The following is a 24,266-nucleotide window of genomic DNA, read 5'->3' on the forward strand; positions in this document are numbered from 1 at the left end:
ATGTGAATGAACCAGTTGACTTTCAGCACACTTGGCTATGACATGTGAACCAGTTGACTTTCAGCACACTTGGCTATGACATGTGAACCAGTTGACTTTCAGCACACTTGGCTATGACATGTGAACCAGTTGACTTTCAGCACACTTGGCTATGACATGTGAATGAACCAGTTGACTTTCAGCACACTTGGCTATGACATGTGAACCAGTTGACTTTCAGCACACTTGGCTATGACATATGAACCAGTTTTTATTGGTGGAGGAAACAGGAGTGCCTGGAGAGATCCCCTGACCTTCGGCCGGAAAACTGGAACTCCTTGTCAAATAAGATTGTAGACGAACGTACTGTTCCATGAGCCAGGTTGTAACTCACAATTTAACTGTTGACAGGCTAGTGATTACTGTAGATGAACTTCCTAGACCACTATGCCACCAAGGTCCTGAATCATCTATTAATTCTGTTGGCCCTTTCAAGGTAAAGTTTAACTTTAACAAATTTTTTGTAAAGGCTATCACTATTTGGAATCATCAATTTGATCATCTCCCTCTTTTTGTCTTCTCAGATATTAGAATACCAGGATCATCTAACTTCTATGTATGTGCAAATAATATGTTGGTCACCAACTTTTAAAATGTTACCAATACTGTTCAAATTCAGCCCCTCAAAACCTAATTTGGCATATATATATGAAACAGTCCACTCCATAATAAACATGTGTTCTAAGTTTCATGTTGATGTAACCATAAACTACCTTAAACCAAAATTTTAACCTGATACAGTCATGAGGATGTTTAACCTGATACAGCCTGGAGGATGTTTAACCTGATACAGCCTGGAGGATGTTTAACCTGATACAGCCTGGAGGATGTTTAACCTGATACAGCCTGGAGGATGGACAGATGCACAAACTTGGAAAACATGATACCCCTCTACAAGGCTTTGCCTTTCAGTCACAGAATTGCTTTCGCCAAATATAGATGTAGTGTAGCCCCACTGAGGATTGTAACTGGGGGATATGAAAATACATGTATAGTTTGAGAAAATTAGAGTTTTATTAGGGGACAACCATTTGATATTCTGGGGGGGGGGGCCAGGAGGATTTTGAAAATAAATAACTCAGCCTTGATAATCACAAAAATAAATGGTTTGTTCTGTGGTAGTTTGAAAATAAATTACCTGACTTGCAATGTATTGAAAATAAATAACTCAGCAGGTCTAATCGAAAGTATGAGATGGCACCAGATTCTTCATAAATTCATCTTTTTTCCAAAAAAAAAAAACGGGAAACACTTCCCATATCTTTTAATAATAAAAGTATAAATATTATTTAGATATACTTGAAATGTCAGAAAATTGGTTTCATTTAACTTGAGGTTAATTGTCTCAGGAACACTTACCTCACTTTTATTAAATCAAGGCCGTAACTACATTGAGACAAATGCCTCATGTAGGAAATTTCAAAACCAAACGCTTGTCTCCATATCAAATTGTGTTCACTGTGAGTGCCTTGCAAGAAGCAAGTTCTGTTCTCCCTCAGACATAGCCCCTGATTTTTCGGGATCAATGTTTCTTATTTATTTGTCTTTTGTTCATTGATTGCCCTTCTGTATTCTGTTAGTGTTGCATTCATTTTGTAATTTAGTAATTTTATTATTAACTTGATCATGAGATTAAAACAAGAGTGCACACGCTGAAATGTCTCGCCTTCTTTACTAATCATTGATATTATGTTGATAGTCCTAAATATAAAGCTTTATTACAACTGTCACATAAACTTAACATTAACCAAGTAAACTAAACATTGACCAATGAACCATGAAAATGAGGTCAAGGTCAGATGAACCATGCTAGGCAGGCATGTACAGCTAACAATTCTTCCATACAACAAATATAGTTGACCTATTGCTTATAGTTTAAGAAAAACAGACGAAAACACAAAAACTTAACACTGAGCAATGAACCTTGAAAATGAGGTCAAGGTCAAATAAAACCTGCGTGACTGACATATAGATCATAAAATATTTCCATACACCAAATATAGTTGAACTATTGCATATAGTATTAGAAAAAAAGACCAAAACTCAAAAACTTAACTTTGACCACTGAACCATGAAAATGAGGTCAAGGTAAGATGACACCTGCCAGCTAGACATGTACACCTTACAATCATTCCATACACCAAATATAGCTGACCTATTGCATGCAGTATTAGAAAAAAAGACCAAAACTCAAAAACTTAACTTTGACCACTGAACCATGAAAATGAGGTCAAGGTCAGATGACACCTGCCAGCTAGACATGTACACCTTACAATCATTCCATACACCAAATATAGTAGACCTATTGCATACAGTATAAGAAAAACAGACCAAAACACAAAAACTTAACTATAACCACTGAACCATGAAAATGAGGTCAAGGTCAGATGACACCTGCCAGTTGGACATGTACACCTTACAGTCCTTCCATACACCGAATATACTAGACCTATTGCTTATAGTATCTGAGATATGGACTTGACCACGAAAACTTAACCTTGTTCACTGATCCATGAAATGAGGTCGAGGTCAAGTGAAAACTGTCTGACGGGCATGAGGACCTTGCAAGGTACGCACATACCAAATATAGTTATCCTATTACTTATAATAAGAGAGAATTTAACATTACAAAAAATCTGAACTTTTTTTTCAAGTAGTCACTGAACCATGAAAATGAGGTCAAGGACATTGGACATGTGACTGACGGAAACTTCGTAACATGAGGCATCCATATACAAAGTATGAAGCATCCAGGTCTTCCATCTTCTAAAATATAAAGCTTTTAAGAAGTTAGCTAACGCCGCCGCCGCCGCCGTCGCCGCCGGATCGCTATCCCTATGTCGAGCTTTCTGCGACAAAAGTCGCAGGCTCAACAAAAACACAGCAGCCACAGACTTTACTATGTGAATAACATTTTTGCTTTATCATGCATATTCGTCTTTTGATGTTGTTCCTAGAAACTTAAGTCTTACACTGAATCTATAACGTGATTTTGCTTTGAGACCAACATATTGTCATAAGATTATTAAAACAGAACTTGCATTTTCAGTTTAAGAAAGGGTCTGGGGAACACCCAGAAGGCATGATTTTGCATCATTTGTTCTATAGCTTCTTGGGCCTTCAGCGGTTCGAAAACCCTTCAAAAAAATTTTGCCTCGCTCCGCTCGGCAAAACATTTTGCCAATACTTTTAAAAGAGCCTTAGTTACAACCAAACTTTAATACTGTGTATGTATGCAATACATGTATATGCATTGGGGGATATAGAAAATTCATTTCTGCAGAGGATAATAATTAATTCTGATTAAAGGGTACATAATGACTTGACTATACATGAATTATTTATAATAAACAATTTAAAAATTGTATGTTTTCGAATATTATAAATATAGTTGTGAAAATAAATAATCAGTCCCTTGCTTTAATGAAAATGAAAAATCTTGCTTCAATAGTGCAGAAAATAGATAATCTGTCCTCTTAGTTTACAAAAATAAATGACCGATCCAAAACAAATCCTCCTGGCCCCCCCTAGAATATCAAATGGTCGTCCCCTTATGATGTCCTCTTTTAATATGACGATTTTAGAAACAATTTATATTATGTTGCTGAAACTTTTAATGAAATTTTAATAATTAAGATGAAAACCAAAATAAGTGTTTGTATTCTCAGACCTAAATATGATACATGTGTGTGCCAAAACCTGTTATTTAATTTTAAGAAGACATAGAAATTTTATTTATTGTAAATAGTCCTTAAATACATATTGTTTAATGTAGTATATCTATGCAAAAAGCGAGACAGGTATGCAGTTTTCAGCGTCGGCAGCGGCATCAACAATATATTAGTTTGCGATTAGGTCAGTTTCTGGGGAACCACTAATGGAAGGTCAATGATATTTGGTATGCAGCTGTATTAGCATTGGCACATCTCATTTCCATGGAGATTATTTAGCCCTGCCCTCTCCATCATGGTCTATTGGCTTCAAAACTTTTGTTTAGTTTACATGTATTAGTTTGTGATTAGGTCAATGATATTTGGTATGCAGCTGTATTATCATTGGCACATCTCATTTCCATGAAGATTATTTGGTCCCGCCCCCTCAGTAATGGTCTATTGACTTTGAAACTTTTGTTTAGTTTACATGTATTAGTTTGTGATTAGGTAAGTTTATGGGGAACCTATAGTGGTAGGTCAATGATATATTGTATGCAGTTGTATTAGCATTGGCACATCTCATTTTCATGAGATTGTTTGGCCATGTACCTTCAGTCATGGTTCATTGACTTTGAATATTTTGCATAACTTGCATGTTAAGTATTGCTTTTTTAATTTCAACATTTGCATTTTACTATCAAAACAAGCATTTTGAGAGTATTGCATGGCAATACATAGTCCCCTACGTGTTAAAAATTCATTGTACTGGAACAAAATGCTAACTTGATCTATAACTTGTCATGGTGTAAACAATATAACAAATATCAAGTCAATATCTTCAAGCGTGATGAAAAAAGTGTGGAAAACTGATTTTTAGAGTGAATTTCCTAAGTCCAAGGACCATTTCTCTGCACAAAATCATCAGACCGGAACAAAATTTTAATTTGATCTGTAACTTGTCGTGATAAAACTATACAACAATTATCAAATCAATATCTTCAAGCATGACGAAAATAAATTGCTTCGCCGTGTGCAGCTGGATACGACCGCAGAGGCCCACCCTGAACAGTTGGGGCAAAAATGAACACAATATTCGTGCTTGATACAGGTCTGAATTTGGATTGTAATTAAATATTTGACACATAATAGGTTTCTGACACAGAATAACTGTAGTCAAAGAACTTAGAATTGGTTATATGATTTGAATTTATATTCAATTTTTTTGCTTTTGTGTAATACACTATGCTGTTGCAAATTGACCCCCCGCCCATTTTGCAACCATAATTACCCATTTAAATACATCATAAAAGTCTTAAAATAGAAAATGACATACATAATCATGGCTAAAATTAAATATTCCTTAATCAGCATTTTTAATACATGTAGTAACTTCTAATAAATTGACAGCTAATCACCTCAAGACAATACAACATTTCTTTATACATAATTTAAAAGCAGTGTAAGGGAGGTAATCCAAACATAACTTTGTACTTTTAAGTAATTGTCCATTAACCAGGAAACCCTTGTTTTCCAAAGCCAATCCTTACCATCCCTTTGTGGTATGGAAACTTGTGGTCTAATTTCAGAGAGATCCATACACCTTTCCACAAGTTATTGTCTGGAAACTAGAAAAATGCTTATTTGGGCCCCATTTGGCCCCTAATTCCTAAACTGTTAGGACCATAACCCCCAAAATCAATCCCAACCTTCCTTTTGTGGTTATAAACCTTGTGTTTAAATTTCATAGACTTCTATTTACACATACTAAAGTTATTGTCCGGAAACCAAATGTCTTCGGACGACGCAGACAATGACGTAATACCATTATCGACCGCAAAGTTTGTTGCAGTCATATAAAAAGTGAGGAAAACTGATTGAGTGAATTTTCTAAGTCAAAAGACCATAACTGCACAAAATAATCAGACCGGAACAAAATTCAAACTTGATCTGAAACTTGTCATGATAAAACTACATACAAAAATATACCAATTATCAAATCAATATCTTCAAGCATGACGAAAAAAAGTGCGGAAAACTGATTATTTGAGTGAATTTTCTAAGTCCAAGGACCATCACTCTGCACAAAATCATCAGACTGGAACAAAATTGAACTTGATCTGTAACTTGTCATGATAAAACAATACACCAAATATTAAATCAATTTCTTCAAGCACAAAGAAAAAAATTGTGGAAAACTGATTTGCCAGACTGATGGCATCTTCGCTAGCCATGGGTAACGATCCACTTCCCTACTCTCCACCCTTGGCTGATTGAGATAGAATTTCTGAGACACAAGGTAATGATTTTCATTGGTTGCAGTCGAAACTCACTGCATCCAATCAAAAAGCACCTATAACATGATCACATGTAAATGTAGAAGTGTATGTAAACAATTGCCACGTGCTTATTGTGCAACAAGTCTTTAGGGGACGACCATTTGATATTCTGGGGGGGGCCAGGAGGATTTGTTTTGGATCGGTCATTTATTTTTGTAAACTAAGAGGACAGATTATCTATTTTCTGCACTATTGAAGCAAGATTTTTCATTTTCATTAAAGCAAGGGACTGATTATTTATTTTCACAACTATATTTATAATATTCGAAAACATACAATTTTTAAATTGTTTATTATAAATAATTCATGTATAGTCAAGTCATTATGTACCCTTTAATCAGAATTAATTATTATCCTCTGCAGAAATGAATTTTCTATATCCCCCAATGCATATACATGTATTGCATACATACACAGTATTAAAGTTTGGTTGTAACTAAGGCTCTTTTAAAAGTATTGGCAAAATGTTTTGCCGAGCGGAGCGAGGCAAAATTTTTTTGAAGGGTTTTCGAACCGCTGAAGGCCCAAGAAGCTATAGAACAAATGATGCAAAATCATGCCTTCTGGGTGTTCCCCAGACCCTTTCTTAAACTGAAAATGCAAGTTCTGTTTTAATAATCTTATGACAATATGTTGGTCTCAAAGCAAAATCACGTTATAGATTCAGTGTAAGACTTAAGTTTCTAGGAACAACATCAAAAGACGAATATGCATGATAAAGCAAAAATGTTATTCACATAGTAAAGTCTGTGGCTGCTGTGTTTTTTTAATCTCATGATCAAGTTAATAATAAAATTACTAAATTACAAAATGAATGCAACACTAACAGAATACAGAAGGGCAATCAATGAACAAAAGACAAATAAATAAGAAACATTGATCCCAAAAAATCAGGGGCTATGTCTGAGGGAGAACAGAACTTGCTTCTTGCAAGGCACTCACAGTGAACACAATTTGATATGGAGACAAGCGTTTGGTTTTGAAATTTCCTACATGAGGCATTTGTCTCAATGTAGTTACGGCCTTGATTTAATAAAAGTGAGGTAAGTGTTCCTGAGACAATTAACCTCAAGTTAAATGAAACCAATTTTCTGACATTTCAAGTATATCTAAATAATATTTATACTTTTATTATTAAAAGATATGGGAAGTGTTTCCCGTTTTTTTTTTTGGAAAAAAGATGAATTTATGAAGAATCTGGTGCCATCTCATACTTTCGATTAGACCTGCTGAGTTATTTATTTTCAATACATTGCAAGTCAGGTAATTTATTTTCAAACTACCACAGAACAAACCATTTATTTTTGTGATTATCAAGGCTGAGTTATTTATTTTCAAAATCCTCCTGCCCCCCCCCCCCCCCCCCCCCCCCAGAATATCAAATGGTCGTCCCCTTACATCCCTAAACATACGACTATATTTAGTGACAATTTGAATGTTTTTAATCAACTAATAGAAGTTCCTGTGTATGTTTCTTGCACAAATGCATTAATGTCAACGTATATTTTTGTTTCCTGCTTTACCAAGTGTGTAGAATCTAGACGCTACCATGTTTTTACCTCCAAATTGAAGAGTTCAAGTGCTACCATTGGTCAAGAATAATGAATTAAGAGTAGGCATGACTTTAATCTTCCGATAGATGGCGCAACATTGTTATCACAAATGTTGGCTTAATCTGCCAAGGGTGGAGAGGAGGGAAGTGGATCGTAACCCTTGGCTAGCGAAGATGGACTGATGGATGGACAGACAGATGGACGGAGTGCAAACCTTAAGTCCCCTTCGACTTCGTCGGTATTGTTTGACAATTTATAAATATTGATTGTACTTGTTGGGAGATGATATTTTAATAAAACATTAAATTGAATTGAACAATTGTAGACAGGCCATAAAAATACCAAGTGATGGCAATAGGCCTAGGTCATAAAGCCCATAAAGAATCAGTCAAGATAACTCTGGTAGTGGTGGGTAACTTTTGTCCAAAAATAAATTACCAGATTTTTTATATACGCTGTATATTGTGCAGTGTATCTTTGTAAAATTTAGTAAAAAGTTACATGATGATGATGATGATGAATTGTTGTTTAATGTGGTGAAAATGTGCTAGTTCCCAAGTCTGAAGGATCACGTCAACCTACCTGGGAACATTATTCTGACTCTTAGTCTACCAGTCTTTCATCTTACTACAGAACAAACAAAAATTATTAAGTCTTTGATTTGACCCGGCTGGTTGATCTTTTGACTATTTACAGTAAATTCTGTGAAAAAAAGAGTTCATAAAGCAATAAAGGAAATGATTAGATACAATTTTTTTTTTATATAATTGGACTAGAGCTTGTTATGCAGTAAAGTCTTGCTTATTGTTGAAGGCCCTTAGGTGACCTATAGTTTTTTACATCCTTGTCCTTTGGTCTTTGGTGCATAGATTTTTTTAATGGACGATCATACTATGTCTCCTTACTTTTTTAATCTACTGTAAAATTACCATTGGTACTAAGCAAAGGACTCCACAACCCTAAAATTCAGTGCAGGTTAGGCAACAAATCAATATATCATGTAGATAAATGGCAATAAAGTCTTAAGAATAGATTTGTTTAATTTAACATATTCTCATTCATTTCAGATCTTAAAAAATAAATACTTTACAGATAGAAAATCACAGATGTACTGATAACAAATACTTCATACTACTCTTAAAAACTACATGAACAATTTTTTCTTATTTTATACAATTTTGTCAAGTACAACATATAACAGTAATAGAAAGTCTTTTCCAAAACGTTATTCAATGTTTTACGTAATAATATTTCATGTTCTCTGTAGTATAAACATTGATGTCAATGAGATAAACTTATTTTGTAACAATCATAAACCTTAGAAAAAAACAAAGCATGGTTTAGAATGGCAGTCATACAACAAATAAAAACTAATATAAAATGGACGGAATAAAGAGTACACCAATACTTTCATGATCATTAAGTTGTTCAGCAATGATTGGTTTGCATGCTTTCTATATTGACAATCAAGATAAGGTAACAGTAATATTGTGCATGTTAAAACATGAATATCAAGCCTCTCATATCAAATCTGTTTAGAAAACTGCTACCTAGTTATGAGTCATTCTTTCATTTATTTCACTTTTTTGCAAGAATGTGAAAACAATCAAACATACATTAGCAGATGTTTATAACATTAAATTAAAACAACATAATTCATAATCTTAGGTTAATCCTCCTGCGAATTTCTGCAGAATGGACAATGGCCTTTCTGTAAATACTGTAGTTCAAAATCATCTGTGTGGAACAACTGAAACAAAATAACAAAATATTTTTTATTCATTCAAAAAGAATTTATTTATTAATTTACATATTCTTTTACTAGTTTGCGTACAGTTTTCTTTTATAACGGCTGTTCAATAAAAACATATATGGGACCCAGGGAAGGCACTTTAAAATCTCAACTATGGGTGGGTGTTAAAGTTATTTTGAACATGTAATGTAAAGAGAAATTCTAAATTGCCTCTCTAGTTGGTTACCCTATGTTTAAAGTGCCTTCCCTGGGTACCATGTATGTTTTAATGGAACAGCCCTAACTACACCTTTCACCGTCACATTTAAATATTTTTAGTTCTGTTGAATTTGACAAGGATATAAGTAAATGAATATGAAGTGTTTATCTTTTAATCGGTTTCTTTTCAAAACATGATTACTCGGTGATGAGTTTTATATTGCACTTTATTTTGTAACCAAAAAGTTAAATCTATTCAAATTAGTTCTCTTTGGATCCATGGTTTTATGTGATTGCTTCAGGATTTTAAGATTTGAATCGTTTAAATAAGTTTCTATAAATCTTAGCGGATTTATACTGTTCCTGACCTGTTGATTATTTTTATTTAATCAATGTGTGGTTCTTTGATCTAAGTTCTTAATTGGTTAAATTCAATTATGACGTCAAATGTTCTTGCTTTCCTCTGAATGCCTATTGTGACATCAAGAAACTAGAGGCTCTCAAGAGCCTGTGTCGCTCACCTGTATTTACTGATGCTTTGGAAATCATGTAAAATAAGGTTAAAATCATAATTAATAGTATTAGATATTAGATATTATAATGATATCTAAGATAATAACAAAAAACTGCAAAATTTTTGTAAAATTACTAACTCAGGGGCAGCAATCCAACAACGGGTTGTCGGATTCGTCTGAAAATTTCAGGGCAGATAAATCTAAATCTGATGAACATTTTTGCCACCTGTCAGATTTGCTCTAAATGCTTTAGTTACAGAGATATAAACCAATAAAATGCTTCGCTGGGGCGCAGCTTGATACGACCGCAGAGGTCGAACCCTGAACAGTTGGGGCAAGTATGGACACAACATTCAAGCTTGATACAGCTCTGAATTTGGATTGTTATTAAATATTTGACACAGCATAGGTTTCTGACACAGAAAGAATGTGGTCTAAGAACTTGAATTTTTTTAATTTACCTATTATGGTCCAATGTCCAAAATCAAAATACATGGTTAGATTCAGCATATTAAAGAACCCCATATATTCAATTTTTGTTAAAATCAAACAAAGTTTAATTTTGGACCCCAACTTGGACAAACTTGAAAACTGGGCCCATAATCAAAAATCTAAACACATGTTTAGATTCAGCATATCAAAGAACCCCAAGAATTCAATTTTTGCTAAAATCAAACTAAGTTTAATTTTGGACCCTTTGGACCTTAATGTAGACCAATTTAAAAAACGGGACTTAAAATTAAAAATTTAAATACACGGTTAGATTTGGAATATCAAAAAAAACCAATAATTCAATTTTTGATGAAATCAAACAAAGTTTAATTTTGGACCCTTTTGACCTCAATATGAACCAATTTGATAGCGGGGCCCACAAATAAAAAATCTAAGTTCATGGTTAGATTCAGCATATCAAAGAACCCCATATATTCAATTTTTGTTGAAATAAAAAAAAATATAATTTTGGACCCCAACTTGGACCAACTTGAAAACTGGGCCCATAATCAAAAATCTAAACACATGTTTAGATTCAGCATATCAAAGAACCCCAAGAATTCAATTTTTGTTAAAATCAAACTAAGTTTAATTTTGGACCCTTTGGACCTCAATGAAGACCAATTTAAAAAACAGGACCCAAATTAAAAATCTAAAAACAAGGTTAGATTTGGCATATCAAAGAACCCAAATAATTCAATTTTCGATGAAATCAAACAAAGTTTAATTTTGGACCCTTTTGACCTCAATATGAACCAATTTGATAGCAGGGCCTACAAATAAAAAATCTAAATACATGGTTAGATTCAGCATATCAAAGAACCTCATATATTCAATTTTTGTTGAAATCAAACAAAGTTTAATTTTGGACCCCAATTTGGACCAACTTGAAAACTGGGCCCATAATCAAAAATCTAAATACATGTTTAGATTCAGCATATCAAAGAACCCCATATATTCAATTTTTGTTGAAATCAAACAAAGTTTAAATACTGGAACCTATCTTGGACCAACTTGAAAACTGGGCCCATTATCAAAAATCTAAACACATGTTTAGATTCAGCAAATCAAAGAACCCCAAGAATTCAATTTTTGTTAAAATCAAACTAAGACTAATTTGGACCCTTTGGACCTCAATGTAGACCAATTTAAAAAACAGGACCCAAAATTAAAAACCTAAATACACGGTTAGATTTGGAATATCAAAGAACCCCAATAATTCAATTTTAGATGAAATCAAACAAAGTTTAATTTTGGACCCTTTTGACCTCAATATGAACCAATTAGATAACAGGGTCCACAAATAAAAAATCTAAATACATGGTTAGATTCAGCATATCAAAGAACCCCATATATTCAATTTTTGTTGAAATCAAACAAAGTTTAATTTTGGACCCCAATTTGGACCAACTTGAAAACTGGGCCAAAAATCAAAAATCTAAATACATGTTTAGATTCAGCATATCAAAGAACCTCATATATTCAATTTTTGCTAAAATCAAACAAAGTTTAATTTTGGACCCTTTGGACATTAATGTAGACCAATTTGAAAACTGGACCCAAAATTAAAAATCTAAATACACTGTTAGATTCGGCATAACAAATAAATAAATGTGATCAAAGATTTTACAAATCTAATGCGCCATACTGTGCAATTAAAGATTACTTCTTGAAATTTTTCAATATTTGAAATTTGAAAAAAAAATAATATTTGAAGAATAATTCTTTTTAATTTCTGAAATCTGAAATGAGAAAAAATTGGCCCCCCACAATTTCTTTTTATCCCCCCCCCCCCCCCTTTTTCCCCCAAAAAAATTCTTTCCCTCAAGATATGGTCATAATCTCAATTCAAATTTCCAATGGAGTTGGCAACCATAATTACCCATTTAAATTTACCATAGTGCTAACTTAATCTATTTTATAATAGAATTAATAAAAATATAGTGTCAAATCTTTCATATGGATTTTTTTGTAAAAAAAAAAGATGAAAACATTTGCAGATATTTTTACTGGTCTTCCTTTATAAATATGCATTTCTTTAAACATAATTTAAAAGCAGTGTAAGGGAAGTAACCAAAACGTTGTATTTGGATTACCTCCCTTACACTGTTTTAGATTATCTTTATTGTTCATTAACCATTACTTTATACATAATTTAAAAGCAGTGTAAGGGAGATAATTTCAATGATGTATTTGATTTATCTCCCTTACACTGCTTTAAATTATGTTTTGTACTAAAGTATTTGTCCATTAACCAGGACAACCTTGTTTTTCCCCCCTTTTTTGCCCCTAATTCCTAAACGGTTTGAGCCATAACCCCCCAAAGCAAATCCTAACCATCCCTTTGTGGTATGGAAACTTGTAGTATAATTTCAGAGAGATCCATACACCGTTCCACAGTTATTGTCTGGAAACTAGAAAATGCTCATTTTTGGCCCCTTTTTGGCCCCTAATTCCTTAACTGTTGATACCATAACCCCCAAAATCAATCCCAACCTTCCTTTTGTGGTATTTAACCTTATGGTCAAATTTCAAAAAGATCCATTCACTTAAACTAAAGTTAGAGTGCGAAAACCAATATGTATTCGGACGACGACGACGACGCCGGACGACGACTACGACGACGCCAACGTCATACCAATATACGACCACAAAATTTTTTTGCGGTCGTATAAAAACTGCATTTTATCCCTATGTTCTATTTTTAACCAAGTCGGCCATGATGGTTGGAAGGCGGGGTCATCGGACAAGTTTTTTAAACTAGATACCCTAATAATGATTATGGCCAAGTATGGTTAAATTCGTCTCAGTAGTTTCAGAGAAGAAGATTTTTGTAAAAGATTACAAAAATTTACGAAAAATTGTTAAAAATTGACTATTAAGGGCAATAACTCCTAAAGGGGTCGACTGACAATTTTGGTCATGACAACTTATTTGTAGATCTTACTTTGCTGAACATTATTGCTGTTTACAGTTTATCTCTATCTATAATAATATTGAAGATAATAACCAAAAACTGCAAAATTTCCTTAAAATTACCAATTCAGGGGCAGCAACCCAACAACAGGTTGTCAGATTTGTCTGAAAATTTCAGGGCAGATAGATCCTGACCTGATAATCAGTTTTACTCGTCTCAGATTTACTCTAAATGCTTTGGTTTCAGAGATATAAGCCAGAATCTACATTTTACCCCATATGTTCTATTTTTAGCTATGGCGGCCATCTTGGTTGGTTGGCGGGGTCATCGGACACATTTTTAAAACTAGATACCCTAATGATGATTGTGGCCAAGTTTGGTTAAATTTGGCCCAGTGGTTTCAGAGGAGAAGATTTTTGTAAAAAGCTAACGACGACGACGGACGACGGAGCCAAGTGATGAGAAAAGCTCACTTGGCCCTTCGGGCCAGGTGAGCTAAAAAGGTGACCATGATTGATGACATTACATAGAAAGAACATATCTTTTTGCAGATCATTGGAAAAGAAGGATTAAGTTTGTCTGCAAATTGTCTAAAAATCATTAGAGAAACAAATTCTTCCACCAAATCTCGTGCAAGAAGACATTTCTCCACTCTCAGAAGTTCAATTTTAAGTATTTAAATGCTTGGCAAGCCTCAGATTTTAAATTTGAAAATTTAACTGTCTTGAGTGGGAAAATATTGCATCACACTCAATCTAGTGGTAGAATCTATATGTAATTGATATTGTAAACTATACACTCATCTTTGGTTAAATATTTACCCGACTGAATTACTTTCAGCTGTTCCATAAAGAACTGGTTGTGGTAGATGAGTATTAAAACCTGTATTACACATTGAGTATGTTTTTCATTTCCTATTTTAGCATTTAAGACTACCTGCCTATTTTGTTGTAGATACATTAATATTTACCTTATGACAGAATGGACACTGTGTTATTGTAACATCAGGTAGTAAAGACTTGAAGAATTGGTATCTTAAAGGTTTGGGCCATTTTGTTGTAGATATATTGATATTTACCTTATGACAGAATGGACACTGTGTTATTGTAACATCAGGTAGTAAAGACTTGAAGAATTGGTATCTTAAAGGTTTGGGCCATTTTAGAACGTAAACTTCAGATCTTGATAATGACTGGAGTACAGATCGTGTAACTCTAACAGGCTTAAATTCTGTTCCTCCTTGCTGAAAAACAATAAAATCATTTTATTATACAAACATCACTTAACAGTCTTAATAAAAAGAACTATTTTTTTCTGATTTTATTCAGAGATTAATTTACTCAAACCATACATGATATGTAAACAAGTTGATAGAAATTAATTAAGCATAAATGAGTATACAATCAAATTTGTAGTTATGACTAATTTGATATTAATTTCTTTTTACTATCAATTAATTTTGTCAAGGGTAAATGAAAAGTTTGTTTCAACTTAATTTTTACAGAAAGTGTATGAAACTTCATGTAGTATAAAATATAAATGGATTGTTTCGCTGTTGGATGGTGGACTAATTTCTCAGAGTTAACCCTTTTTTTCTGACTTATTGAAGTGGAGTAAGTAAAGTGTTTTTTGTCTGTTTATCTGTTCCTATTCTTCCCTCTTAATTTTGTAACATCATTTTCTCCCTAAGCTATTATTCATATTTAATTGACTCTACTATAAATATTCTGTACCTTATGGTATTGTGTTTACTACAACTACTTCTTTTTTTTCTCTGAAATAATTTTCATGTTCTCTTACAGAAAAGTGCTTTGCCCACTTTATACAAATAGATAGATTTCGATATGATGTAATTTGAGTGAGTAATATCCCTTGGCCTCGATTCTGGAGGAATAAATGGTTTATTTTATTATTTTACCAACTAGATTGAAACATGCTATACACACAAGTCTGATAAGAGATCCTTACTAGATTGTAGTGATGAATTAAGCAATGCCAAAAGTGTATAAATTGTTCAGAAAACAACTTTTTCTTAAGTCTGGTGGTCACTATAACAATGAATTTGGCTGATTTATGAAGGAATTTGTGCACTTAAGCCTCCAATATGGCAATTTAGAATTACATCACATTAAAGTATATGTACTTACTTCAAAAGAATGTAGTTTAGCTGTGAATGGATCATCCTCCTCTGGTTCATCTGCTTCATCACCAAGTCGCAATGTTTGAGCCTCTATATCATGTTAAGGAAAAATAAGTTGCTTCTATTTATTAAATACAAATCATTAAAGTGAAAAAGACCACTCCCTATAGCTTGATATGAAATGAAATTTTCATAAATTATTAATTGTGTGATGAGTTCTTTCTACCAAAGAATAATGAATGGAATAATTGAACAAAATATTAAATGAGTGTCGCAAAATTTATGGATTGAAACAATGTTTCAAGATATTTAAATTTTTATTAATCAATAATTTAATTTTGGATTCAACAGGTCTTCTGATTGGCTGAAAGTTTTTGGTCTATCAGCTCATAGACATAATTTTGTCATGTGACCGTGACGTCATCAATGTTTTTTTCATGATTTACTCCTTAAAAATGGAATTTAGAATTAAATAATAAGGAATAACTGTAATATTTTTTTTTGTCTATTCGAAATAACTTAAAAAATGTGGTGCACACTTTTAAATAACATGCTACATGGGTTATTCAGTGTGCATCACATTTTTGATGTTATTTCTTCATAGACAAAAATATATTACAGTCATTCCTGAAAAAAATTCAAGAATCGTTTTTTATTGAACATTTTATAGTAATAGAACATTTCAGAACTGTGAAACATTTATTAAAACTATTATAAAGGATACGCCCCATACGACTTTCATGCCATTTCTTCTCTTCTTTCTTCTCTTTAGGTATAGATAAATCTAAAATTTGCACAGCTTCTTCATCCGTGATTCCTTCTTCTATCACAAACTCAACCAATGGTAAGACCTCTGTTGTATGAAATAATTACAAGGTCAAAATTATTGGAATAACATAAACGGTTGAGGTGATACAACCCATTTTTGGACACAAAATTTGAACAATTCGATCAGTAACTGAGTAAAATATATATGCCTGAAGAAAAGAAATCATAAAAGCAATTTCTGGTGTGATGATGTCATTATTATCCAAGATATTAATAGTTAAAAGTATAAAATATCTTCCAATTTGTGCTGTATTTTTTCATGAAATTTGAACTCATGAAAACAGATATTTAATTCTTGGATTGATATAGTCAGTTCTCGAAACTCATCTCCGAAATCATGAATTTTACTCTAAAATTATAATTTGAAGTAGGCTATTACCCTTGTTTGGAAGTAGAAATGCTTCACTGCAACAAAGTGGTTTTTAATCCCTGTTGCTTTATTATTATTATTAAAGATAATATTTGGTGTATATAAATACAGAAATTTTCTTTTGCTTTCCAATTTACATGTAAGCAAATACTGAAAATGTCTCACACATTTTTTAAACTAGCTCAACTCAAAATTACCAAATGAAACAAAGGAATGAACAAAAGGCTGTCTACAGTTGATACAGAAATTTCCTCCATTGTTCAGCAAAGGATTGGTAGTAGAACATCTATAGCACATCGGTAATAGTTCCTGCAAAAATCAAAATTATTGGAATGAATATTATCTGTGATGGTATGATGCAATGATATTGTTTATACCCTTCTAGTTGCCAAAGTTATGAGTGTTGACTATGTTATTGTGAATAATTCAGTGTTCTAAATCAAAAATCAAATATAATGCAGCTAACATTAGTTTATGTACAATAACTTATCACAAGAAAAAAATGGAAAATCTTAATGTTATGAAAATAAAATGCTTCGCTGGGGCGCAGCTTGATACGACCGCAGAGGTCGAACCCTGAACAGTTGGGGCAAGTATGGACACAACATTCAAGCTTGATACAGCTCTGAATTTGGATTGTTATTAAATATTTGACACAGCATAGGTTTCTGACACAGAAAGAATGTGGTCTAAGAACTTGAATTTTTTTAATTTACCTATTATGGTCCAATGTCCAAAATCAAAATACATGGTTAGATTCAGCATATCAAAGAACCCCATATATTCAATTTTTGTTGAAATAAAAAAAAATATAATTTTGGACCCCAACTTGGACCAACTTGAAAACTGGGCCCATAATCAAAAATCTAAACACATGTTTAGATTCAGCATATCAAAGAACCCCAAGAATTCAATTTTTGTTAAAATCAAACTAAGTTTAATTTTGGACCCTTTGGACCTCAATGAAGACCAATTTAAAAAACAGGACCCAAATTAAAAATCTAAAAACAAGGTTAGATTTGGCATATCAAAGAACCCAAATAATTCAATTTTCGATGAAATCAAACAAAGTTTAATTTTGGACCCTTTTGACCTCAATATGAACCAATTTGATAGCAGGGCCTACAAATAAAAAATCTAAATACATGGTTAGATTCAGCATATCAAAGAACCTCATATATTCAATTTTTGTTGAAATCAAACAAAGTTTAATTTTGGACCCCAATTTGGACCAACTTGAAAACTGGGCCCATAATCAAAAATCTAAATACATGTTAAGATTCAGCATATCAAAGAACCCCATATATTCAATTTTTGTTGAAATCAAACAAAGTTTAAATACTGGAACCTATCTTGGACCAACTTGAAAACTGGGCCCATTATCAAAAATCTAAACACATGTTTAGATTCAGCAAATCAAAGAACCCCAAGAATTCAATTTTTGTTAAAATCAAACTAAGACTAATTTGGACCCTTTGGACCTCAATGTAGACCAATTTAAAAAACAGGACCCAAAATTAAAAACCTAAATACACGGTTAGATTTGGAATATCAAAGAACCCCAATAATTCAATTTTAGATGAAATCAAACAAAGTTTAATTTTGGACCCTTTTGACCTCAATATGAACCAATTAGATAACAGGGTCCACAAATAAAAAATCTAAATACATGGTTAGATTCAGCATATCAAAGAACCCCATATATTCAATTTTTGTTGAAATCAAACAAAGTTTAATTTTGGACCTCAATTTGGACCAACTTGAAAACTGGGCCAAAAATCAAAAATCTAAATACATGTTTAGATTCAGCATATCAAAGAACCCCATATATTCAATTTTTGTTGAAATCAAACAAAGTTTAAATACTGGACCCTATCTTGGACCAACTTGAAAACTGGGCCCATAATCAAAAATCTAAACACATGTTTAGATTCAGCATATCAAAGAACCCCAAGAATTCAATTTTTGTTAAAATCAAACTAAGTTTAATTTTGGACCCTTTGGACCTTAATGTAGACCAATTTAAAAAACAGGACCCAAAATTAAAAATCTAAATACAAGGTTAGATTTTGAATATCAAAGAACCCTAATAATTCAATTTTAGATGAAATCAAACAAAGTTTAATTTTGGACCCTTTTGACCTCAATATGAACCAATTTGATAACGGGGTCCACAAATAAAAAATCTAAATACATGGTTAGATTCAGCATATCAAAGAACCCCATATATTCAATTTTTGTTGAAATCAAACAAAGTTTAATTTTGGACCCCAATTTGGACCAACTTGAAAACTGGGCCAAAAATCAAAAATCTAAATACATGTTTAGATTCAGCATATCAAAGAACCTCATATATTCAATTTTTGCTAAAATCAAACAAAGTTTAATTTTGGACCCTTTGGACCTTAATGTAGACCAATTTGAAAACTGGACCCAAAAATTAATAAAATGCTTCGCTGGGGCGCAGCTTGATACGACCGCAGAGGTCGAACCCTGAACAGTTGGGGCAAGTATGGACACAACATTCAAGCTTGATACAGCTCTGAATTTGGATTGTTATTAAATATTTGACACTGCATAGGTTTCTGACACAGAAAGAATGTGGTCTAAGAACTTGAATTTTTTTAATTTACCTATTATGGTCCAATGTCCAAAATCAAAATACATGGTTAGATTCAGCATATCAAAGAACACCATATATTCAATTTTTGTTAAAATCAAACAAAGTTTAATTTTGGACCCCAACTTGGACAAACTTGAAAACTGGGCCCATAATCAAAAATCTAAACACATGTTTAGATTCAGCATATCAAAGAACCCCAAGAATTCAATTTTTGCTAAAATCAAACTAAGTTTAATTTTGGACCCTTTGGACCTTAATGTAGACCAATTTAAAAAACGGGACTTAAAATTAAAAATCTAAATACACGGTTAGATTTGGAATATCAAAGAACCCCAATAATTCAATTTTTGATGAAATCAAACAAAGTTTAATTTTGGACCCTTTTGACCTCAATATGAACCAATTTGATAGCGGGGCCCACAAATAAAATTCTAAATTCATGGTTAGATTCAGCATATCAAAGAACCCCATATATTCAATTTTTGTTGAAATAAAAAAAAGTTTAATTTTGGACCCCAACTTGGACCAACTTGAAAACTGGGCCCATAATCAAAAATCTAAATACATGTTTAGATTCAGCATATCAAAGAACCCCAAGAATTCAATTTTTGTTAAAATCAAACTAAGTTTAATTTTGGACCCTTTGGACCTCAATGAAGACCAATTTAAAAAACGGGACCCAAATTAAAAATCTAAAAACACGGTTAGATTTGGCATATCAAAGAACCCCAATAATTCAATTTTCGATGAAATCAAACAAAGTTTAATTTTGGACCCTTTTGACCTCAATATGAACCAATTTGATAGTGGGGCCTACAAATAAAAAATCTAAATACATGGTTAGATTCAGCATATCAAAGAACATCATATATTCAATTTTTGTTGAAATCATACAAAGTTTAATTTTGGACCCCAATTTGGACCAACTTGAAAACTGGGCCCATAATCAAAAATCTAAATACATGTTTAGATTCAGCATATCAAAGAACCCCATATATTCAATTTTTGTTGAAATCAAACAAAGTTTAAATACTGGACCCTATCTTGGACCAACTTGAAAACTGGGCCCATAATCAAAAATCTAAACACATGTTTAGATTCAGCAAATCAAAGAACCCCAAGAATTCAATTTTTGTTAAAATCAAACTAAGTTTAATTTTGGACCCTTTGGACCTCAATGTAGACCAATTTAAAAAACAGGACCCAAAATTAAGAACCTAAATACACGGTTAGATTTGGAATATCAAAGAACCCCAATATTTCAATTTTAGCTGAAATCAAACAAAGTTTAATTTTGGACCCTTTTGACCTCAATATGAACCAATTAGATAACGGGGTCCACAAATAAAAAATCTAAATACATGGTTAGATTCAGCATATCAAAGAACCCCATATATTCAATTTTTGTTGAAATCAAACAAAGTTTAATTTTGGACCCCAATTTGGACCAACTTGAAAACTGGGCCAAAAATCAAAAATCTAAATACATGTTTAGATTCAGCATATCAAAGAACCTCATATATTCAATTTTTGCTAAAATCAAACAAAGTTTAATTTTGGACCCTTTGGACATTAATGTAGACCAATTTGAAAACTGGACCCAAAATTAAAAATCTAAATACACTGTTAGATTCGGCATAACAAATAAATAAATGTGATCAAAGATTTTACAAATCTAATGCGCCATACTGTGCAATTAAAGATTACTTCTTGAAATTTTTCAATATTTGAAATTTGAAAAAAAAATAATATTTGAAGAATAATTCTTTTTAATTTCTGAAATCTGAAATGAGAAAAAATTGGCCCCCCACAATTTCTTTTTATCCCCCCCCCCTTTTTCCCCCAAAAAAATTCTTTCCCTCAAGATATGGTCATAATCTCAATTCAAATTTCCAATGGAGTTGGCAACCATAATTACCCATTTAAATTTACCATAGTGCTAACTTAATCTATTTTATAATAGAATTAATAAAAATATAGTGTCAAATCTTTCATATGGATTTTTTTGTAAAAAAAAAAGATGAAAACATTTGCAGATATTTTTACTGGTCTTCCTTTATAAATATGCATTTCTTTAAACATAATTTAAAAGCAGAGTAAGGGAAGTAACCAAAACGTTGTATTTGGATTACCTCCCTTACACTGTTTTAGATTATCTTTATTGTTCATTAACCATTACTTTATACATAATTTAAAAGCAGTGTAAGGGAGATAATTTCAATGATGTATTTGATTTATCTCCCTTACACTGCTTCAAATTATGTTTTGTACTAAAGTATTTGTCCATTAACCAGGACAACCTTGTTTTTCCCCCTTTTTTGCCCCTAATTCCTAAACGGTTTGAGCCATAACCCCCCAAAGCAAATCCTAACCATCCCTTTGTGGTATGGAAACTTGTAGTATAATTTCAGAGAGATCCATACACCGTTCCACAGTTATTGTCTGGAAACTAGAAAATGCTCATTTTTGGCCCCTTTTTGGCCCCTAATTCCTTAACTGTTGGTACCATAACCCCCAAAATCAATCCCAACCTTCCTTTTGTGGTATTTAACCTTATGGTCAAATTTCAAAAAGATCCATTCACTTAAACTAAAGTTAGAGTGCGAAAACCAATATGTATTCGGACGACGACGCCAACGTCATACCAATATACGACCATAAAATTTTTTTGCGGTCGTATAAAAATCTAAATACACTGTTAGATTCGGCATAACAAATAAATAAATGTGATCAAAGATTTTACAAATCTAATGCGCCATACTGTGCAATTAAAGATTACTTCTTGAAATTTTTCAATATTTGAAATTTGAAAAAAAAATAATATTTGAAGAATAATTCTTTCTAATTTCTGAAATCTGAAATGAGAAAAAATTGACCCCCTACAATTTCTTTTTATCCCCCCCCCCCCCTTTTTTCCCCCAAAAAATTCTTTCCCTCAAGATATGGTCAAAATCTCAATTCAAATTTCCAATGGAGTTGGCAACCATAATTACCCATTTAAATTTACCATAGTGCTAACTTAATCTATTTTATAATAGAATTAAAAATATAGTGTCAAATCTTTCATATGGATTTTTTTGTAAAAAAAAAGATGCAACATTTGCAGATATTTTTACTGGTCTTCCTTTATAAATATGCATTTCTTTAAACATAATTTAAAAGCAGTGTAAGGGAAGTAACCAAAACGTTGTATTTGGATTACCTCCCTTACACTGTTTTAAATTATCTTTATTGTTCATTAACCATTACTTTATACATAATTTAAAAGCAGTGTAAGGGAGATAATTTCAATGATGTATTTGATTTATCTCCCTTACACTGCTTTAAATTATGTTTTGTACTAAAGTATTTGTCCATTAACCAGGACAACCTTGTTTTTCCCCCTTTTTAGCCCCTAATTCCTAAACGGTTTGAGCCATAACCCCCCAAAGCAAATCCTAACCATCCCTTTGTGGTATGGAAACTTGTAGTATAATTTCAGAGAGATCCATACACCGTTCCACAGTTATTGTCTGGAAACTAGAAAATGCTTATTTTTGGCCCCTTTTTGGCCCCTAATTCCTTAACTGTTGGTACCATAACCCCCAAAATCAATCCCAACCTTCCTTTTGTGGTATTTAACTTTATGGTCAAATTTCAAAAAGATCCATTCACTTAAACTAAAGTTAGAGTGCGAAAACCAATGTGTTTTCTGACGACGACGACGCCGGACGACAACGACGACGACGCCAACGTCATACCAATATACGACCACAAAATTTTTTTGCGGTCGTATAATAAAATAGTGTGTATTCATAGTTTTATTCTTGGAATACCAATTTTTGTGGATTTTGTGGGTAAAGGTAAACCAGGAAGTTAAATGTTCAACAAGGTACACATTTTCTATAGGTTTGTATACAGACTTTGGGAAACCACAAAATCAAATATCTACTATTTTCCACAAAAATCAGTGATTCCACAGTTAATAAATATGAACCATATAAAATGAACTCATCAATAATTAATCTGCCTCCTTTTTCATATGTTTTGACTGATGTTTCTTCTTTTATTAGTGTAATCAATATTCTGAGCAAAATATATTAATTTATTTGAATCAACAATTTGCAATCATTATAATTTTATGCAAACAATTACCTTAAGCCATCATGTCACCAGATAGACTTACCTAGAATGGTTTGATTTATGATACTGTATCACATACCTCAGCATCCTGGAATGGTTTTAACATAGATTTATGTTACTGTATCACATACCTCAGCATCCTGGAATGGTTTTAACATAGATTTATGATACTGTATCACACACCTCAGCATCCTGGAATGGTTTTAACATAGATTTATGATACTGTATCAATTACCTCAGCATCCTGGAATGGTTTTAACATAGATTTATGATACTGTATCACACACCTCAGCATCCTGGAATGGTTTTAACATAGATTTATGATACTGTATCACATACCTCAGCACCCTGGAATGGTTTTAACATAGATTTATGATACTGTATCACATACCTCAGCATCCTGGAATGGTTTAGATCTTATAATAACACTGCCTAGATCCACTGCCTCCTGAAATCTGCTAGGAATCCTCAGTGTATGTAATTTCTCATAAGCATATCTTGCCAGTTTAAATCCATTTAAGTTTTTACTCTGTTTGGCTAGAGCATATAATGTGCCACTGATTCAATGTTAAGGCTCAAATGTAATTTAAAATTGTTCCTTCTCACCATAAACTTCATATTCCATCCACATAATTGTGATTTAACACTTTGTCTTGAAAAATTTAATGTATATAGTATTTATAGATAAATAAAGTATTTATGTGAATATGGTCAGAAAATAAGAAAA

At 32.5% G+C, this 24,266-nt stretch overlaps 1 protein-coding gene and 1 long non-coding RNA gene across 5 annotated transcripts in view; both read right to left on the reverse strand.

The window, feature by feature from the left end:
• Positions 1-8,603: 8,603 nt before the first annotated feature.
• Positions 8,604-24,266, reverse strand: part of LOC127726913 (intraflagellar transport protein 122 homolog) — a 66,253-nt gene continuing 50,590 nt past the window's right edge. For all 4 annotated transcript variants that reach the window (XM_052234287.1, XM_052234286.1, XM_052234285.1 and 1 more), the window contains 6 exons: positions 23,931-24,096; positions 16,992-17,103; positions 16,321-16,449; positions 15,604-15,686; positions 14,535-14,699; positions 8,604-9,331 (listed from right to left, as the gene is read on the reverse strand). In XM_052234287.1, the coding sequence (XP_052090247.1) occupies positions 9,251-9,331; positions 14,535-14,699; positions 15,604-15,686; positions 16,321-16,449; positions 16,992-17,103; positions 23,931-24,096 (736 nt within the window). In that variant the 3' untranslated portion in view covers positions 8,604-9,250. The remainder of the gene's footprint in view (positions 9,332-14,534; positions 14,700-15,603; positions 15,687-16,320; positions 16,450-16,991; positions 17,104-23,930; positions 24,097-24,266) is intronic.
• LOC127726935 (uncharacterized) lies at positions 17,449-20,159 on the reverse strand. Its single transcript, XR_007993709.1, has 3 exons — positions 20,067-20,159; positions 18,276-18,800; positions 17,449-17,752 (listed from the first exon to the last, which is right to left on the reverse strand). It is a non-coding gene; the product is annotated as an uncharacterized LOC127726935 (long non-coding RNA).

This window comes from Mytilus californianus, unplaced genomic scaffold (genome assembly GCF_021869535.1).
Source record: "Mytilus californianus isolate M0D057914Y unplaced genomic scaffold, xbMytCali1.0.p SCAF_19, whole genome shotgun sequence".
Taxonomy (NCBI): Eukaryota; Metazoa; Mollusca; class Bivalvia; order Mytilida; family Mytilidae; genus Mytilus; species Mytilus californianus.